A 15,787-nucleotide genomic window follows, 5' to 3' on the forward strand; every position below is an offset into this window, starting at 1 on the left:
TGGGAGTTCATTACAATGAATTGCATGCTCTCCAAAAGAGTCCAAACATGGTTTGCGACACACCGGGCATATCTCATCATTTGGAAAAATAGGGATCATGAGCCGATATTTAAGGATAATACGATGCACCACATGAGACATATGTTGGCCAAACCCATCTATATGGATAGCTAGAAGAAAATCTTGAGCATGTGGTATACATAAACACCGGAAAAAAAATATTTATATTGTCCTTATTCGAATGAAAAGAGTATTTAATGTTGCGTGCTTTATTGTGTACTATTTTAAATCTCCACTTGTTTTCGGAAGAAGAAAAATGGCCAAAAATAAAGTTGTCTTAAGGTCAACCATAAAATAAATATCTCCATTAAATAATTAGATAAAGCATATTATCTTTTAGCATAAAAATCCACTTGGTTTTGATTATTATTCCTTGCGCCTTCAATCGTTGTTGGTTACCAAAATGCAGCCGTTCCAAGTTTTAAATTTACTCATCTTGATTTTGCTAACAACATTAGTAGAAGCTCATCTCGAGGCTTATTACGGCAAGCCACAATGTCCTGTCATCTGTGGGGATGTCCGGATTACATACCCTTTCGGGTTTGGAAGAAATTGTTCTGCCAACGAATGGTACACACTTGATTGTAATTCCTCCCCACCATATCTATCTTCATTCAACAACAAACCGTATCTATCTGCATTCAACAACGCCGAGGTGCTGTATATGGATGTGAGCACAATCACTGTTAATATGTCTATGATTAGTGCTGATTGCAAAAATCCAGTCCAAGATATCAATCATGTCCTAATCACCAGCCATGGCAAAAGTCCCTTCCGATTTTCCGGATCGCGTAACAGATTCGTTGTTAAGGGCTGTGGCAGTGCTTCCATCATGGAGAATGGGAGTATTGTCACCGGTTGTTCAACGACTTGTGGCAAGGACACTGTTAGTGACTTAAACGACTGCTTTGGTGTCGGTTGTTGTCAAACTACAATTCCTCATGGTCTCTCATCATTTACCTTCAATCTAACAGGCTTAGAAAGTCAGGCTCGAGATGGAGCTTGTGGGTCTGCTATCTTGGTAGATACAAATTACGCAGGAAGTTTTTCTAGCAAATCTTTTGCTGAAGACCACTTTGTTCCGATATCACTTTCGTGGAACGAAACATTCCATGAAAATTCAACAAGATGCAACGAGATGTGTGGGAATGTATCTATTCCCTCCCCATTCGGCATTGAAAGAGATTGTTCAGATGGTAACTGGTTCAATGTCGATTGCAATTCCTTGACACCATACTTATCTGCGTTCGACAACATGGAGGTCTTGAGTGTAAGTTTGGAAAAAAATACAATCACTGTTAATGTCCCTATGATTTCTGATTGCAAGAATTCAATCCAAACTAACAGCCTTTTCCTAACGGGAAGTCCGTTCGGATTTTCTGGATCGGATAACATGTTTGTGGTTGAGGGGTGTGGTAGTGCTGCTATTATGGTGGAAAATGGTACTATTGTCGGTGGTTGTTCAACAACTTGTAGCAATGACACAAACAGTGAAAGCTACAAAAACGGCTGCTTTGGAAAGGGTTGTTGCCAAACTACTATTCCATATGATCTCGAGTCATTTACTTTGAATCTAACAGGATTGGAAAGACATGATGGAAATGGAAGCTGTGGGTCTGCGTTCTTGGTGGATAAGATTTCATTCAATCAAGGAAGATTTTCTCGACAAGTGGTTCCGATAACACTGAGTTGGACGTATAACACCAGCACCAGTTATTTTAGACCAGAAGTTTCAACAGAATGCATAAGCTGTGAACAAGATGGTGGGATTTGTTTCCCTGACCGTTACACGACGTCAGGCATGAGTTGTCACTTTCGTGGAAGCAGCAATAAGTCACTCGGCGTTATTCTAGGTAAAGATGTTCTTATCAATAACATTTTCTTCTACTTTTTCTCTTTACTTTCTATAATTAGGAAATTTATTATAGTTTTTTTACTTTAAAAAGGTGATTTTTTTTTCTTAATTAATGATATTCTATCAAATTTTGTAGTATTTTTGTTAACTAGAAAAAGAAAAAGATTTCCCCTTTCTTCTGAGTCAGAATATCAACTCGTTTAACATTAGAGGTTGGTGTAGGAGAGACAGGTAAGTGGAAACAAATAGTGGTAGCTAATAAGATCATTTACTCCAAGTAAGAAACCAATACGAATAGGATCCAAATGTCAAACTAAAATACAAAGGTCATTTTCAACTTTTTTGTAGTCGATCTGCTTATTATTATTTTTATATTTTTTTGGATATTGAAAGAGACCGGTAAGTGGAAACACATAGTGGTAGCCATGATATCATTTAATCCAAGTAAGAAAGCCAAAATGAAATCCAAATATCAAGTTAAATTACAAAGGCCTTTTCAAGTAAGAAAGCTATGAGATCAGTTACGCCAAGTAAGAAAGCCAATATATATGAAAAGAATCCAAATGTCAAATTAAACAATCTACTTATAATACAAACTTAGTAACGAATAATGAAATGGAATTATGAAATTGTGATGATGAAGTTCGTCTATTACCTCATGTCCCAAGGTCGGTTTATGTCCAGACTGGTTTTTGTTATAATCGGTTTGATTTTAGAAAACTGTTTCCAAAAATCTGTTTATGTCTACACTTGCTTCTGCTATAATTGGTTTGATTTTTCGTTTTTTTTAATGAAATTGCATTAAACAAACCGGTTTTTTGGTTAAAAAAAACTTGTTTGATTCGGTTATAGTAGAAAAACCAGTGAAAGACAAACAAAAAAACAGTTTTAGATATTTGTTACAACCTGTAACTAAGTGGCAGTTCGGTTTTAATCTAATCGGTTTTAAAAACTGGTCCGGTTTTTTCCTTCGCTTAAAAAAAACGGTTTGAAATGTGCATCTCTGCCCAAGGTTGTTTTCACAACTTTGAGTATGTTTTCAAAGGTTGTCTAATGCTATTTTCATGATGGTATGTTTATTTTAATAGTGTACAAAGATAGTTTTGCATGTAATTTGTTACTCCCTCCGTCCCAATATTATTGTCCACAGACAAAAAACACACAGATTAAGAAAAACATTAACTACCACTAACTTTATATAATTAAATGACAGTTTTGTCCTTACTTTGCATTTAATGTTCCATTAAATGCTTAATTGGTTAACTAATAATGAGGGGATATTTTGGTAAAAATGTTATTTATTTTTAGAAGTGGACTATTATTTTGGGACAAACCAAAAACAAAAGATGAACTATAATTTTGGGACGGAGGGAGTATTTTTTATTTACCCTTAAGTTTAATTTGTCTCAAGTGTTTATCTATGTTTTTCAATGAATACTAAATTTATTCAGCATTGTATGTACGGAGGATCTCAGACATTACCTGTTCTTTTACCATTAACGACCTGCATAAACCTAATGTTTGAAATGCTTAATGTATACAGTATCAAAGAGATTTGATTTCATGTTGGAGGTTACAAATGTAAAAACTAACTAATGTCTGAGATTTTCCACACATACAGTGCCAAATAAATTTAATACTCTTTGTAAAACATTGATAAATACTTGAGACACCATGGACTTAAAGGTAAACAATAACAACTTACTTGTAAAATTATCCCAATACACTGGTAAAATAAACATGCCATCAAAACTAATGAAAATAGCATTGGCACAACATTTGAAAATAGACTCAATCTTATGAATGTATTCTTGGGATAATATATAAATAGATGAGAAAGTAATCGTTTTAGGGGACCAAATACGGTGTACAACAAGAAGAAGAGACATAAACCGAAAAAATACAAAATATATGGTCTTTTATAGGAAAAAAAATCTCATTTTACATGTTGATAACCTGTTTACGGCTGTTACGGCTGAAATAACAAGTAACAAATAAAAATTTGTTCATTTTGAAGAAATTACTTTTAGATAAGAAAAAATTGAAATATATGTCTTTTATGAAAAAACATTTATTTATTTATAAAAATCAAAATAACCCATAACCACGCTTGTCCGGAATGTAAAGATCACTGGAAAAGTAAATGGTCTTATTTCAAATCTAACCATTAAATTGTTTTCTTCAAATTTAAATTTGACTTGATAGTTATACTAAATAAAATTTAGTATCAACTATCAAGTTAAATTTAATTTTTAAATTTGAAATAAAGGTTTGTCAAGTTAAATTTAGATTTTAAGAAACAATGTAATTTTTAAATTTGAAATAAAACATTTATTTAGTATAACTATCAAGTCAAATTTAAATTTGAAGAAACAATTTAATTTTTAAATTTGAAATAAAACCGTTTAATTTTCCATGATTTATACATTAGGGACAACTGACAATAGATTAATTTCAAAAACAATAACAAGGGTGTTAATAGTTACGTTAATTTGACCTTAAAATAAAGTTACTAACTAAAACTTCTTATATTTATTAGTAGAAAGTGTAGTCTATATCGACGGTTGAAGATACTTTGTATAAAAACTCCATTTTTATTTATGTAAAGTTCAGTGTTTTAAGGGCCTATATTAAATTGTTAGTATTATATGTGCCTCATTTTCAGGTGCTAGCCTAACCATGGGTTTACTTATTCTAATGGTGATTAGTTATGCACTATACAACATAATCAAGAAAATTAGCGCCAAAAGAAGGAAACAAAGGTATTTTAAACGAAATGGTGGTCTACTTCTTAAACAACAACAAACAATTGACAACAGTTTAGTTGATAAAACCATAATTTTCACCTCGAATGAACTAGAGAAGGCCACTGACCATTTTAATGATAATAGAATTCTTGGTCGAGGAGGTCAAGGTACAGTATATAAAGGCATGTTAGCGAACGGACGGATTGTAGCTATTAAGAAATCGAAGGTTGTCGATGAAAGCCAATTAGAACAATTCATCAATGAGGTGGTCATTCTTTCCCAAGTCAATCATAGGAATGTCGTCAAATTACTAGGATGTTGCCTCGAAACTGAGGTCCCATTGCTTGTCTCCGAGTTTATCTCAAACGGTACCTTGTATGACTTTCTTCAAGATGAAACCGGTGAATTTCCAATCTCTTTAAACATGAGATTGCAAATCGCTACAGAGGTTGCAGGAGCACTTTCTTACTTACATTCGGCTACCTCTATTCCAATATACCATAGAGATATTAAGACAACTAATATACTTTTGGATGAAAAGTATAGAGCCAAAGTTTCTGACTTTGGAACTTCAAGGTTCGTGTCAATAGATCAAACTCACTTAACAACGTTAGTGAAAGGTACATTTGGTTACTTGGATCCAGAGTACTTCCAATCAAGCCAGTTTACTGAAAAAAGTGATGTCTATAGTTTTGGAGTTGTCTTGCTTGAACTCATGACAAGAGAAAAGCCAATTTCATTAACTAGATTTGGTGAAAATAGAAGTTTGGCTACATACTTTATGGTATCCATGGAAGAAGGACGTGTCATGTCTATTTTTGATGCAATAGTTGTTAAGGAGGGTTCTACGAATGAGTTGTTGGCCATAGCTAATTTGGCAATGCGATGCTTGAATTTAAATGGGAAAACCAGACCAACAATGAAAGAAGTTGCGACCGAGTTAGAAGGTGTGAGATTGTCACATGTTCCCACCACAATTTAAAATAATATTAGACTTGTGAAGTATTGAGAAAGCACCGCAGTCAACATCAACTTATGTTGACTCAACTTTTCACATCATTGACAACCTTAGTCAATGAATCATGATAAATATTAGTTTTCTTAAGTAAGCCTTAAACTATATAGTGTGATGATTAATAAGTTGTATGTAAACGCTAAAAGGTATAGTATTTTCTATACCTATTTCTTTTTCCTCCTAAACATATTCTTAAGCTTATTTTAATCGAAATTGGGTTAATGTCATGATATGACAACCAATTGTATTATTGCTCTTTGGATCATTTATATTTTAATTGTATTCAATAGACCAATAAACAATTTTGTTGGGTTCTTAATACACCATTGAAGTGAATTACGACTGTTTAAATGATTGTTGAATCTTCTGGTTTAACATCCACTACGACATCCAATACGACATAATTTTCTCATTTATTTCTACTCGATGACATGTCGTCCAGTATGGCATTAAAATTATACAGTTGAAATCTACTTAATAATGTAAGGAGTACTCAAAAAAGAAATTATTAAACTTTTTAATACAATTAAAAGATAAATGATAAAAGAACAAATTGACTACATTTGATAGGTTAGTATCGTGTTTTGTGTTGTTAATGGATTCTTAATAAATTTCATAAGCTTATTTGGGAAGCATTGTTTATTTGTTTTATTTGGTAAACTTGTATAAATTTTCCAAGGAAACATGTTGTGGATGAGCCATAAATTGATGGAGTGCACATATAAACTTTATTTTCATTTGATCAAGGAACATAGTACATATGTTTTCACTTAAAATATTGGTGTGTATATATATATATATATATATATATATATATATATATATATATATATATATATATATATATATATATATATATATATATATATACATCCAATATCTATTGTATGGATGTAGGAACCAACTAATTTTAGAAAAAAATAGACATTAATTAATGGAATAAGGGTAATTTGGTAAGTGAATTCTCAATTAATTGAATTTAAAATTAAAGTCGATAATCTTGGTAACTGTATTTTAGAATGTTGGTAACTTTATTTTAGATTGAGCTTATATTTATGTTAATATCTTTCTTTAAACTTACGAATTCATTAGTTGTGCAACGAACAAGGCCTCCACCGCTTCCTCCTATCTTTGCTGTAGTCTTCATCGTCTCATTTGTCATCCGATACACCAAGAAAGATCTACCAATATTTATCATATTTATCAGAACATTTGAAGAACTGATGTGATTAGGGTTCATAAAACTCAGATATAGTAACTTAGAGCTTCTAATTTCTCCACTCCTAATCTTCACCCCTTATCTTCTTTGGCAATTTGTGCTTAATTGAAGGTTAAGTCATTATTTCTTGACGACATGCTAATATACTTCACATGGGGTTTAGTTTTACCGCCCCCTATCTTCTTTGGCCATTTGTGCTTAATTGAAGGTTAAGTCATTATTTCTTGACGACATGCTAATATACTTCACATGGGGTTTAGTTTTACCACCCCCTAAATGTGTTTATAACCCAGGCCGGTCCAAACGGTGGGTGACCCAGGCGACCATCTAGGGCCGACATCTCTGGAGGACCCATAAATTCTAGGTATGTAGTATATATATATATATATATATATATATATATATATATATATATATATATATATATATATATATATATATATATATATATATATATATATATATATATATATATATATATATATATACATACATGTTTGTTAGGGTCCTATATTGGTCCAACCTCAATTTAGGCCCAAAAAACAAATTGGACGGTTTCTATTTGAATGTGTATGCAGCTAGGGGAATGGGAAGGACCGAAAGAAGGAGACAAGAATTAGTCAATTAGGGCACCTTATGAATCATTAATTGACTCGAAATCCTTGATAACTGAATCGACATCTCCACCTCGACCTCGTGAATTGACATACCTCTGATAACAGATTCAAGAATTAATCAAATGAATCATACGCAGCTTTCCAACTCGCTCTGCTCTCTCTTACGGTCACGATCGACATCCCCGCTTCTAACCCCTATTCCTCTCAAAATCTCACATTTTCATTATGATTCGCACTCTCGATTATCTATGTTGATTTCGAATCCTTGTGACTTGCGTGATATCATATAAGAACTTAACAAGGTATGATTTTTCTTTCAGAATTTTTGTTTCTGAAAGCTTATAGGTTTGTGTATAAGATTTTTTTTCTGATTTTTTCTTCTCAGTCTATGTTATATTAATTTTTTGTTTCTCAGATTTGTGAAGTCGATTTATTCAGATGCATCTCTACAACTGTAGAGAGTAGTCGATTTATCATTTTTATTACTATTGTTATCTAGTGGTTTTATTTTACAAGTTGCATTTGTAGATGCATCTCTACAACTATAGAGAGAAGTTTAAAGAAGTAAGAAGGTTTCAAAAGCTAAAGATTACCTAAGGTTAATAGGCATCTATAGACAGAAGTTTACTTTGAAGTTGCACAAAGCTAGCTAAAGTTATTGAAGAATTACTTAAGGTGAATGTTATATAAAGTTGTATAGAGAAAGGTATTGGCAATATTATGTATAAAGAAATAAATTTTAGATTAAATTGATCTTGTTAGTTTTGTATCTAATAAAGAAAGAAATTTATTGTCTTTTGTATTGGTGTTTTTTTGTAAATATTATGATTATATTTATGGTTTGGATTATATTATTGATTATTATTATAAATGATATTTTTTTTCAAAATTTTATTATATTTGGAATTGGGGGCCCTTATTTTCTTCTCGCCTCAGGCCCAATATGTATTTGGACCGACCCTGTTATTCCATAAACCTTGTCCACTCGCTCTTCATGACTTCAAGCACTTAATCACTTCTGCTTAATTTCAAGTTACTATTGTTTCAGGATTTTTGCACCGCAATAAAAATCAATCACATAGCAAAATCACAATTTATTTTCCAAATCGAAACAGTAATGTTACTTGGACAAGACATCGATCGGCTGCCTCTTAGCAATGTGGAGTGCAGACGGAGTAGATCGTTGGAGGAGTCAATAGAGCGAAGAAAATAAAGAGTGTAGGCTTAAATTGGGGTAAACATTGCATGATTAAATTATAGTTTGACTTAATTGTAAAAAATCTATTGTACCTTTTGTAATACCATCATTTTCATGAAAAAAAATTCTTTAATTTTAAAACATCTTTTAACGGAAATTTGAAACATAATTCTTTAAAGTAAACATTTTCAAATCAATCATCAACATTACGTTTAAAACCAAAACAACCCAAATAAAAAAAAACGTTTTAAGTATGTTTAATCAAACCACAATGATGACCAGCAAGACGTGTCCAAGTGGTATCAACATAATAGAATCAAACCTACCCAAAAGTTCCCCGCCTCACAAAGTCACACTCCTAATAACATGGAAAAAACACAACAAGATGAAGTGTCAACAACAACTTAGTGAGCCAATTACAAGTACAACAAGGAAAGAAACACACAGATCTCATACAAATCAGTCAATCACAAAATCAACACATAACATGTTTCCACACAATACATCACATTTCTTCACAAACATCACATATATTATTCCTAGTATACTTTGCATACATTAATATACGCCTTGCATTTCTTTTGTTATTAGCAATAATTAGTATTTATTATTTTTCACCACAATTATTATTTTATTTATTCATCACATTATTGTTCTCTAATATACATATGGCTTTGTTAGGAAGGTATTACTTTCTAACCAGGGGATTTATTGTTAAAGGGTTCCCAGGAGTAGGGTTTTGAGAAAAGTTTCCTATGGAGAAACATCGTTAAATATTCCTTCGAGAATATTCAATATGTGTGTGAATATATGATTCCTACCAGAGTATTTATAGTTAAAGGTTCCTGTGGGAACAATATTATGTTGGTCGACCAGGAATACATAATATATGACTCCTTCGGAAATACTGAATACGTTATTCCTTCAGGAATACCGAATATGTGATTCCTTCGGGAATAATGAATATGTGGTTCCTATAGGAATATTGATATGTGATTCCTTCGAGAATACTGAATATATGATTCCTTTGGTAATATTGATATGTGATTCCTTTGGAAACTTTGTTATAGGCTTCCTTCGGGAAACACAGTTAATGGTTTTTCTATGGGAAACATCGGAAAAGACTCTCTAAGGGGACATTAGGCCAACTACTGGGATGAAATCCCTGAGCTTGCAGATTTTGTGCAAAGTCTATATTTGGTAACACCAATAAACTCCGATAAATTGTGAAGGATTTTGTAAAACCAGATGTTTATTATGAATACGGTTCATGATATTTGTACAACCAAAGTCATGTTTTTTCTTGATAAAATTGTTACACTTACTACTACAAAAACCTCGACGTCGAAAACGGACAGTCACTCATATGATACTTTAAGTAGTTGACGTGAACTGAAATATTTTAGCGGAAAGTTCAGCCACTTATTAATTGGGAGGCGTGACTATAGATGATTGAGTTCAACGCATTAGTTACTCTATACATAAAAAAAAGTGACAAATATACTAGAGTATAAAAATGTGTCCAAATGTCATAAATCTTCATATGATGTAAATATTTATGTCGCTAACAAATAAATTGGAGTTTGTCTAACATGATTTCAGTGTAGCAAAAACTCGGTGCATATGGTCTTATAACTATAAGTGTTACTAAAGTTGAGCGTGCGTTATAGTTTGCTTACCGTTTATGTGTATAGTCACTTGTTATTTCAAAGTGGTTGTATGATTTCGAATAGCATGACCATATCCTAAATGTGTATCGGATGATTTTTATTAGTCACATGGCGAAATATTCACGTAACTATTATTTAGAGCAACAATGATGAAAAAATGTTAATCATTAACCTTGATATTGCTCACATTGAGTGTTCTTGTTTGTAAATCAAGTGACAATATATTTGTAATCTTTAGTATTTGTTTAGTCACATGTTATATCAAAGTTACTGTATTAATTTCGAATAACCACACCATATCACAAATGTGTATCCAAATGATCTTTATTAGTCACTTGTTATTTCAAAATGGTTGCATGGATTTCAAATATTTGTAGACAGTTTTAATTGATATTGAGAATCGTATAACAAAATTTCAAAGAAAGAGTGTATGAGGGAACCTTCAACAACCCTTGGTTGTGATTTTGTTGCGGTGGATAAATACTAGGTCAAAGTATTGGTAGATATCATTTGATATTTGAAAACGATAAATATAGCAACATACATGAAATTATTAACCAAAATTAAATACATAATTATAGTTCATAAAAAACATAGAAAATTTATTATAACAAAATAACAACCTAAACAAAATAAAATTGTATACAAAATTCATCCATTGTCAATAAAGTAATCTACACTAAATTAACATGTATGACTGAATTTATAATTATAACAAAACAATTAAATTTAACTAAACTAATGTAAACACTATTGAAATTCAATAATACTTAATAATTTAAACCATATTTCTTGATGTCTTCTAAAAGATATATATGCATCCACTTAGAAATATATGTACAATACAAAGAGTATTACAAACTATCTTCTAATGATTCGCTCTCTTCTGATGATTCATGATGATCAGCCAAATACCTAATTATCCTATAAAGTTTACCACACTCTACTTACCAATTACACATGTTGCAAAAACTCTTTAGGCCGTCATCCTCATCTAATCCAAAGTCTAAATACTAAAATGACAAAATATTCAAATAAAAATCAATATCTAATCTATTTACTAAGCTCATTACATTTCTTATTTATCATTTTAATCATGGCAAAAAGGTCTTCAAGATATTTTACTTCTTGTTTTTCTGCCTTGATCTCATCATCAAGATATTTGTATACAAAATCTTTGTAAATCAAGTTATTTGCTTCGATCTGCCTTTTCTTCTCCTCATGATTCTATATGGAAGTATCAAGCTTTACTTTGATACCATTCACGTGAATACATAAGTACACCTCATCGATACTTTTGGTGAGAGCAAGCTTCTTTGCTTCAGACATAATATCCGAAGAATTGTTAGCGTTGGATGAAGAAGCCATTAGTTTGGAAGAAAGTAAGATGTATAAGATGTGGTGGTAGACAATATGCGTATGTAGGGGATTTTATAAGAATAAAGTGCAGATATTGAAAGATCTCTAGTAGTTAATATATATGGGTATTAGTTGGAATAGTGAATATACATAAATAATAACATAATGTCGTCCACTAGTTATCTACCCACATTAACACATGGTTTACCCATATATGAAATAATAACAATTCCTTTTGTAAATCATCTTCTCTAAATTTAATAGTAATTAAAAGCTACCTCTGTCAATGAAATTAATGACTTATCTTGGGTCAAACAAAACCTTGAATGAAGATTTCATCGCCATCATTCGAGAAGACCTAGAAAGTTTGGAATCAAGAATAATAGTAATCGAGGCTCTTCTCCAATAATTTTTGAATGAGGAGACAAAGATCAACAAAGTTCTAGATGCTCTGTAGAAGGAGGAAGTCTAAGACAATATAATGGATGTAGAATATGAGATGGGTGTGATGAAGTCAAACACGAGAGATCAGAATCAAAATTTAATAGATTATATGATAATCTTGGCTAGAAACATCAAGATGAAGAAGGAGTTCCTAAACACGGTTCTTCAATGATGTCGATTTAGAGTTGGAATTAATGTTATTTACTTTTAATCTATTTTTGATATGATCTTATTATGTGTGTAACTACATATGCCAAATTTTTGGTTACTTAATTGATGATAAATAGGAAATGAGATTTTCATAGTGTGTGTGTGTATATATATATATATATATATATATATATATATATAGGGTTCAAATTACCAAACAGAAGTTAAATTATATTGTTTGTTATTTAATTTATATATGTATATTGTTTTTAAATTAACTAAAGTAAAAAAATGTTTCATTTATTTTGATTAACTATCCATGACGGATTTAAAGTATTTAATTCATTATGAAAAGGTTTGTTATATGCCCTTTTCAATTATATTGGTCAATATTTTGAACACTCCAAATTAAATAGCCACTACCACCTAATTAACATGACCAATGACCTATATGTCATCTATGGGTCATACCATGACACTATAAGCAACTACTACATGACCAAAGACACATTTGTCATCCATGGGTCATACAATGACACTATAAGCAACTACCACATGACCAACAACCCATATGTCAACCGTGGGTCATACCATGGCACTATAAGCAACTACCATATAACCAATGACCCATATGTCATCCATGGTCAAACCATGACACTATAAGCAACTACCAAATGACCAATGACCCATCTGTCATCCATGGGTCATACCGTGACAATATAAGCAACTACCACATGACTAATGACCCATATGTCATCAATAGGTCATACCATGATACAATAAGCACCTACCACATGACCAATGACCCATATGTCACTCATGGGTCATACAATAACACTGTAAGCAACTACCACATGACCAATGACCCATATGGCATCCATGGGTCAAACCATCACACTATAAGCGACTACCACATAACTAATGACCCATATTTCATCCATGGTTCATACCATGACACTATAAGCAACTACCACATGACCAATGACCCATATGTCATCCATGGGTCATACAATGACACTATTGTTGGATAAGGTGTCTAAGTCCATAACTATTTCTGGTATGTACTTGACCCGACCCGGCATGGTCCATTTGGGTTGCATGGCACCATGCAATTGGATAAACTAAAATGAGAGAAATAACACTTATGGTTTATTAATATATTATAAGTTCTAATATATTAATAATATTATTTAATTAGTTTGATCAAGAATTAATTTAGAATTAATTAAGTGATCAAAAGATAACTAATTAAATATATGGGTAGATTATGTAAATCTTCCATATCTTATATAGTGGGCTAAGAGGCTCCATGGATTATCAAGTTGGGTTCCACCCATAGGATGCTCCATGGATGCTCCATGGGAGTTACAAACCCATGGGTCATGGAAATGAAGAGTCATGACACATTAGGGTTTACATGGTGTAACCCTAGATGTGTCAACACTATATAAGAAACCCATTCTCCACCAAAATTGGCTACACATAAGAAACAAGAGGGCTAGAGCTGATTTTTGCAAGTGTAAGATTCTCTCAAAGTTTACTCCTTTGCATTTGGTGTTGTGTGAAGCATTTGAGGCATCACACTTGGGGTGCTAGGCTCACAAGGTTTCAAGGATCATAATCAACAACAAGGTAAGTTATTCTATCTTTCATTCAAGTTAAAAATGTTCCCCATGTATGCTAGATAGGAATATAACCTTGGAATTCAACTTTGCATGATTATTAGACAAACATAGATCCAAGGTTATTAGGGTTGCATGTACACTTAGGAAGTGTTAGAATGCTCAAAACCCATCAGTGGTATCAGAGACTAGGTTTGTTTGTTGTTTTTTTTGTGTGCAAACAGCTTGAAAAAAAAATCGTTTTTCTGTTTTCTGCTCGTATGAAAGTTTGCACATTTGTTGCTGGAAATGGACTAGAAACATTACCCTAAACTGTTTTGATGTTTTAAAGCTTGTTTTAGATGGTGTAATGTTTATGCTAATCCATTTACAATGGCAATTATTAAAATTACAAGTTTTTTTTAAGTGTAATTTTTTGATTCTTGAAAGTGTTCATATTCATGTTCTTGAACTTATGAAGATTAGATGATCATAGGAATTGTTTGTAACCTTCATGGTAGTTTAATTCATGATCATAATGTGTTTTAATGGAGTCCATAACTTGTCCTCAAGTTATGGAAAACCAAAAGTCTCACTTTTATTAAAGCCATTAAAAGAACACAAGAGTTATAAAAAATGAAGAGTCTTCATTTTTATTACTCAATTAATTCATAAGTTATAAGAAATGAAAAGTTTTGGAAGTTTACAAAACTTGCCCTCAAGTTTTGGAACATGTAAAGTCTTGATTAAAACTTTAGTTCCAACCCTTAGAATTTTAAAAGTTAAAATTCAACCCTTATACTTTATAATATTATAAGTTACTAATATATATATATGTATAACGTCAAGTCGTCTTACCGCTAGTACGCCTCATTCACGAAGCCGGTCTATAAGGGGGGTATAAGGTTGTTGCCTATAAAATGGCAACTTAATGGGTGTCCACTCTCACCCACCGCTTCCTTGATCGGTGGAGGGTCGTTAGCCGAACGGGTAGGACAAGGACTTATAAATTCTCATTAAAAGTATGATGAATATTATAAAGTAACTAAATGCTTTTATTAAATTCCCAATCTTAGTTACTTTAGGAAAATGTGAATAAGGTGCTAATCCATGAAATTACACTTTACACTTTGTTTAAGTCGTTAGTGGAGCTCGTGTGGTTAACCGGCACACTAACTTGGACTTAACAAGGTAGGTAAAGGGTGACTTAAAGTTTATTATAGGTTGGTGGAGCTCGTGTGGTTAACCGGCACATCGATTGAGTAATAAACATTGAGTGTACCAAGTGATTTGCATGGTTACTTCACACCTCATTTTGTGATCATCGGTATCCCAGTCACAAAACTTGGAGGGCACACTCGAGATTGAAACATGCCTTTGAAAAGTTCATTGAATCTCAAAAGAATCTAGGAATTTCTAAGAACCAATTAAAAACCTAATATTTATATTTCGTTTTTCATGGTGGAAATTGGTGAATCGTCATTCACCTACCTTTCAAATATGTTATAGCTTGGATTACGGCATACCTCTTCTAAGTTATAATATATTGTGATTGGATCCTAGCCTTAATATTACATTTGGGTGTTTTATTAAGGACTCTCTTAATATCTAAACTAATCTTGTTCTCTTCTTTCAGATGTCTTCAAACAATGTTGCTTCTGGCTCTAATCCTAATGACTCCTTTACCCTTATGAACTTGTGTGGGAAAGTCACTTTTGATGGATCCAACTTCAATGAATGGATCAGAAACATCAGGATGATTACCCGCTACGAGGACATAGAATATGTCCTTGACAAGGAGCTTAAGGAGATTGATGAGACCACTGCAACTCCCCAGGAGATCACTGACTTC

At 32.2% G+C, this 15,787-nt stretch overlaps 1 protein-coding gene across 2 annotated transcripts; it reads left to right on the top strand.

The window, feature by feature from the left end:
- Positions 1-406: 406 nt before the first annotated feature.
- On the top strand, positions 407-6,117 carry LOC145159804 (wall-associated receptor kinase-like 6). 2 transcript variants are annotated; one of them, XM_079078848.1, is made up of 3 exons: positions 407-1,913; positions 4,581-4,677; positions 4,807-6,117. In XM_079078848.1, exons 1-3 carry the CDS (start codon positions 464-466, stop codon positions 5,642-5,644), a joined length of 2,385 nt encoding a protein of 794 aa, XP_078934974.1. In that variant the 5' UTR covers positions 407-463; the 3' UTR covers positions 5,645-6,117. The 2 variants fall into 2 exon arrangements, with proteins under 2 accessions (XP_078934974.1, XP_078934973.1); XM_079078847.1 differs by having other exon boundaries at positions 4,581-6,116.
- The last annotated feature ends 9,670 nt before the right edge of the window (positions 6,118-15,787 follow it).

This window comes from Lactuca virosa, chromosome 2 (genome assembly GCF_052849685.1).
Source record: "Lactuca virosa cultivar CGN04683 chromosome 2, Lactuca_virosa_CGN04683_v6, whole genome shotgun sequence".
Classification (NCBI taxonomy): Eukaryota; Viridiplantae; Streptophyta; class Magnoliopsida; order Asterales; family Asteraceae; genus Lactuca; species Lactuca virosa.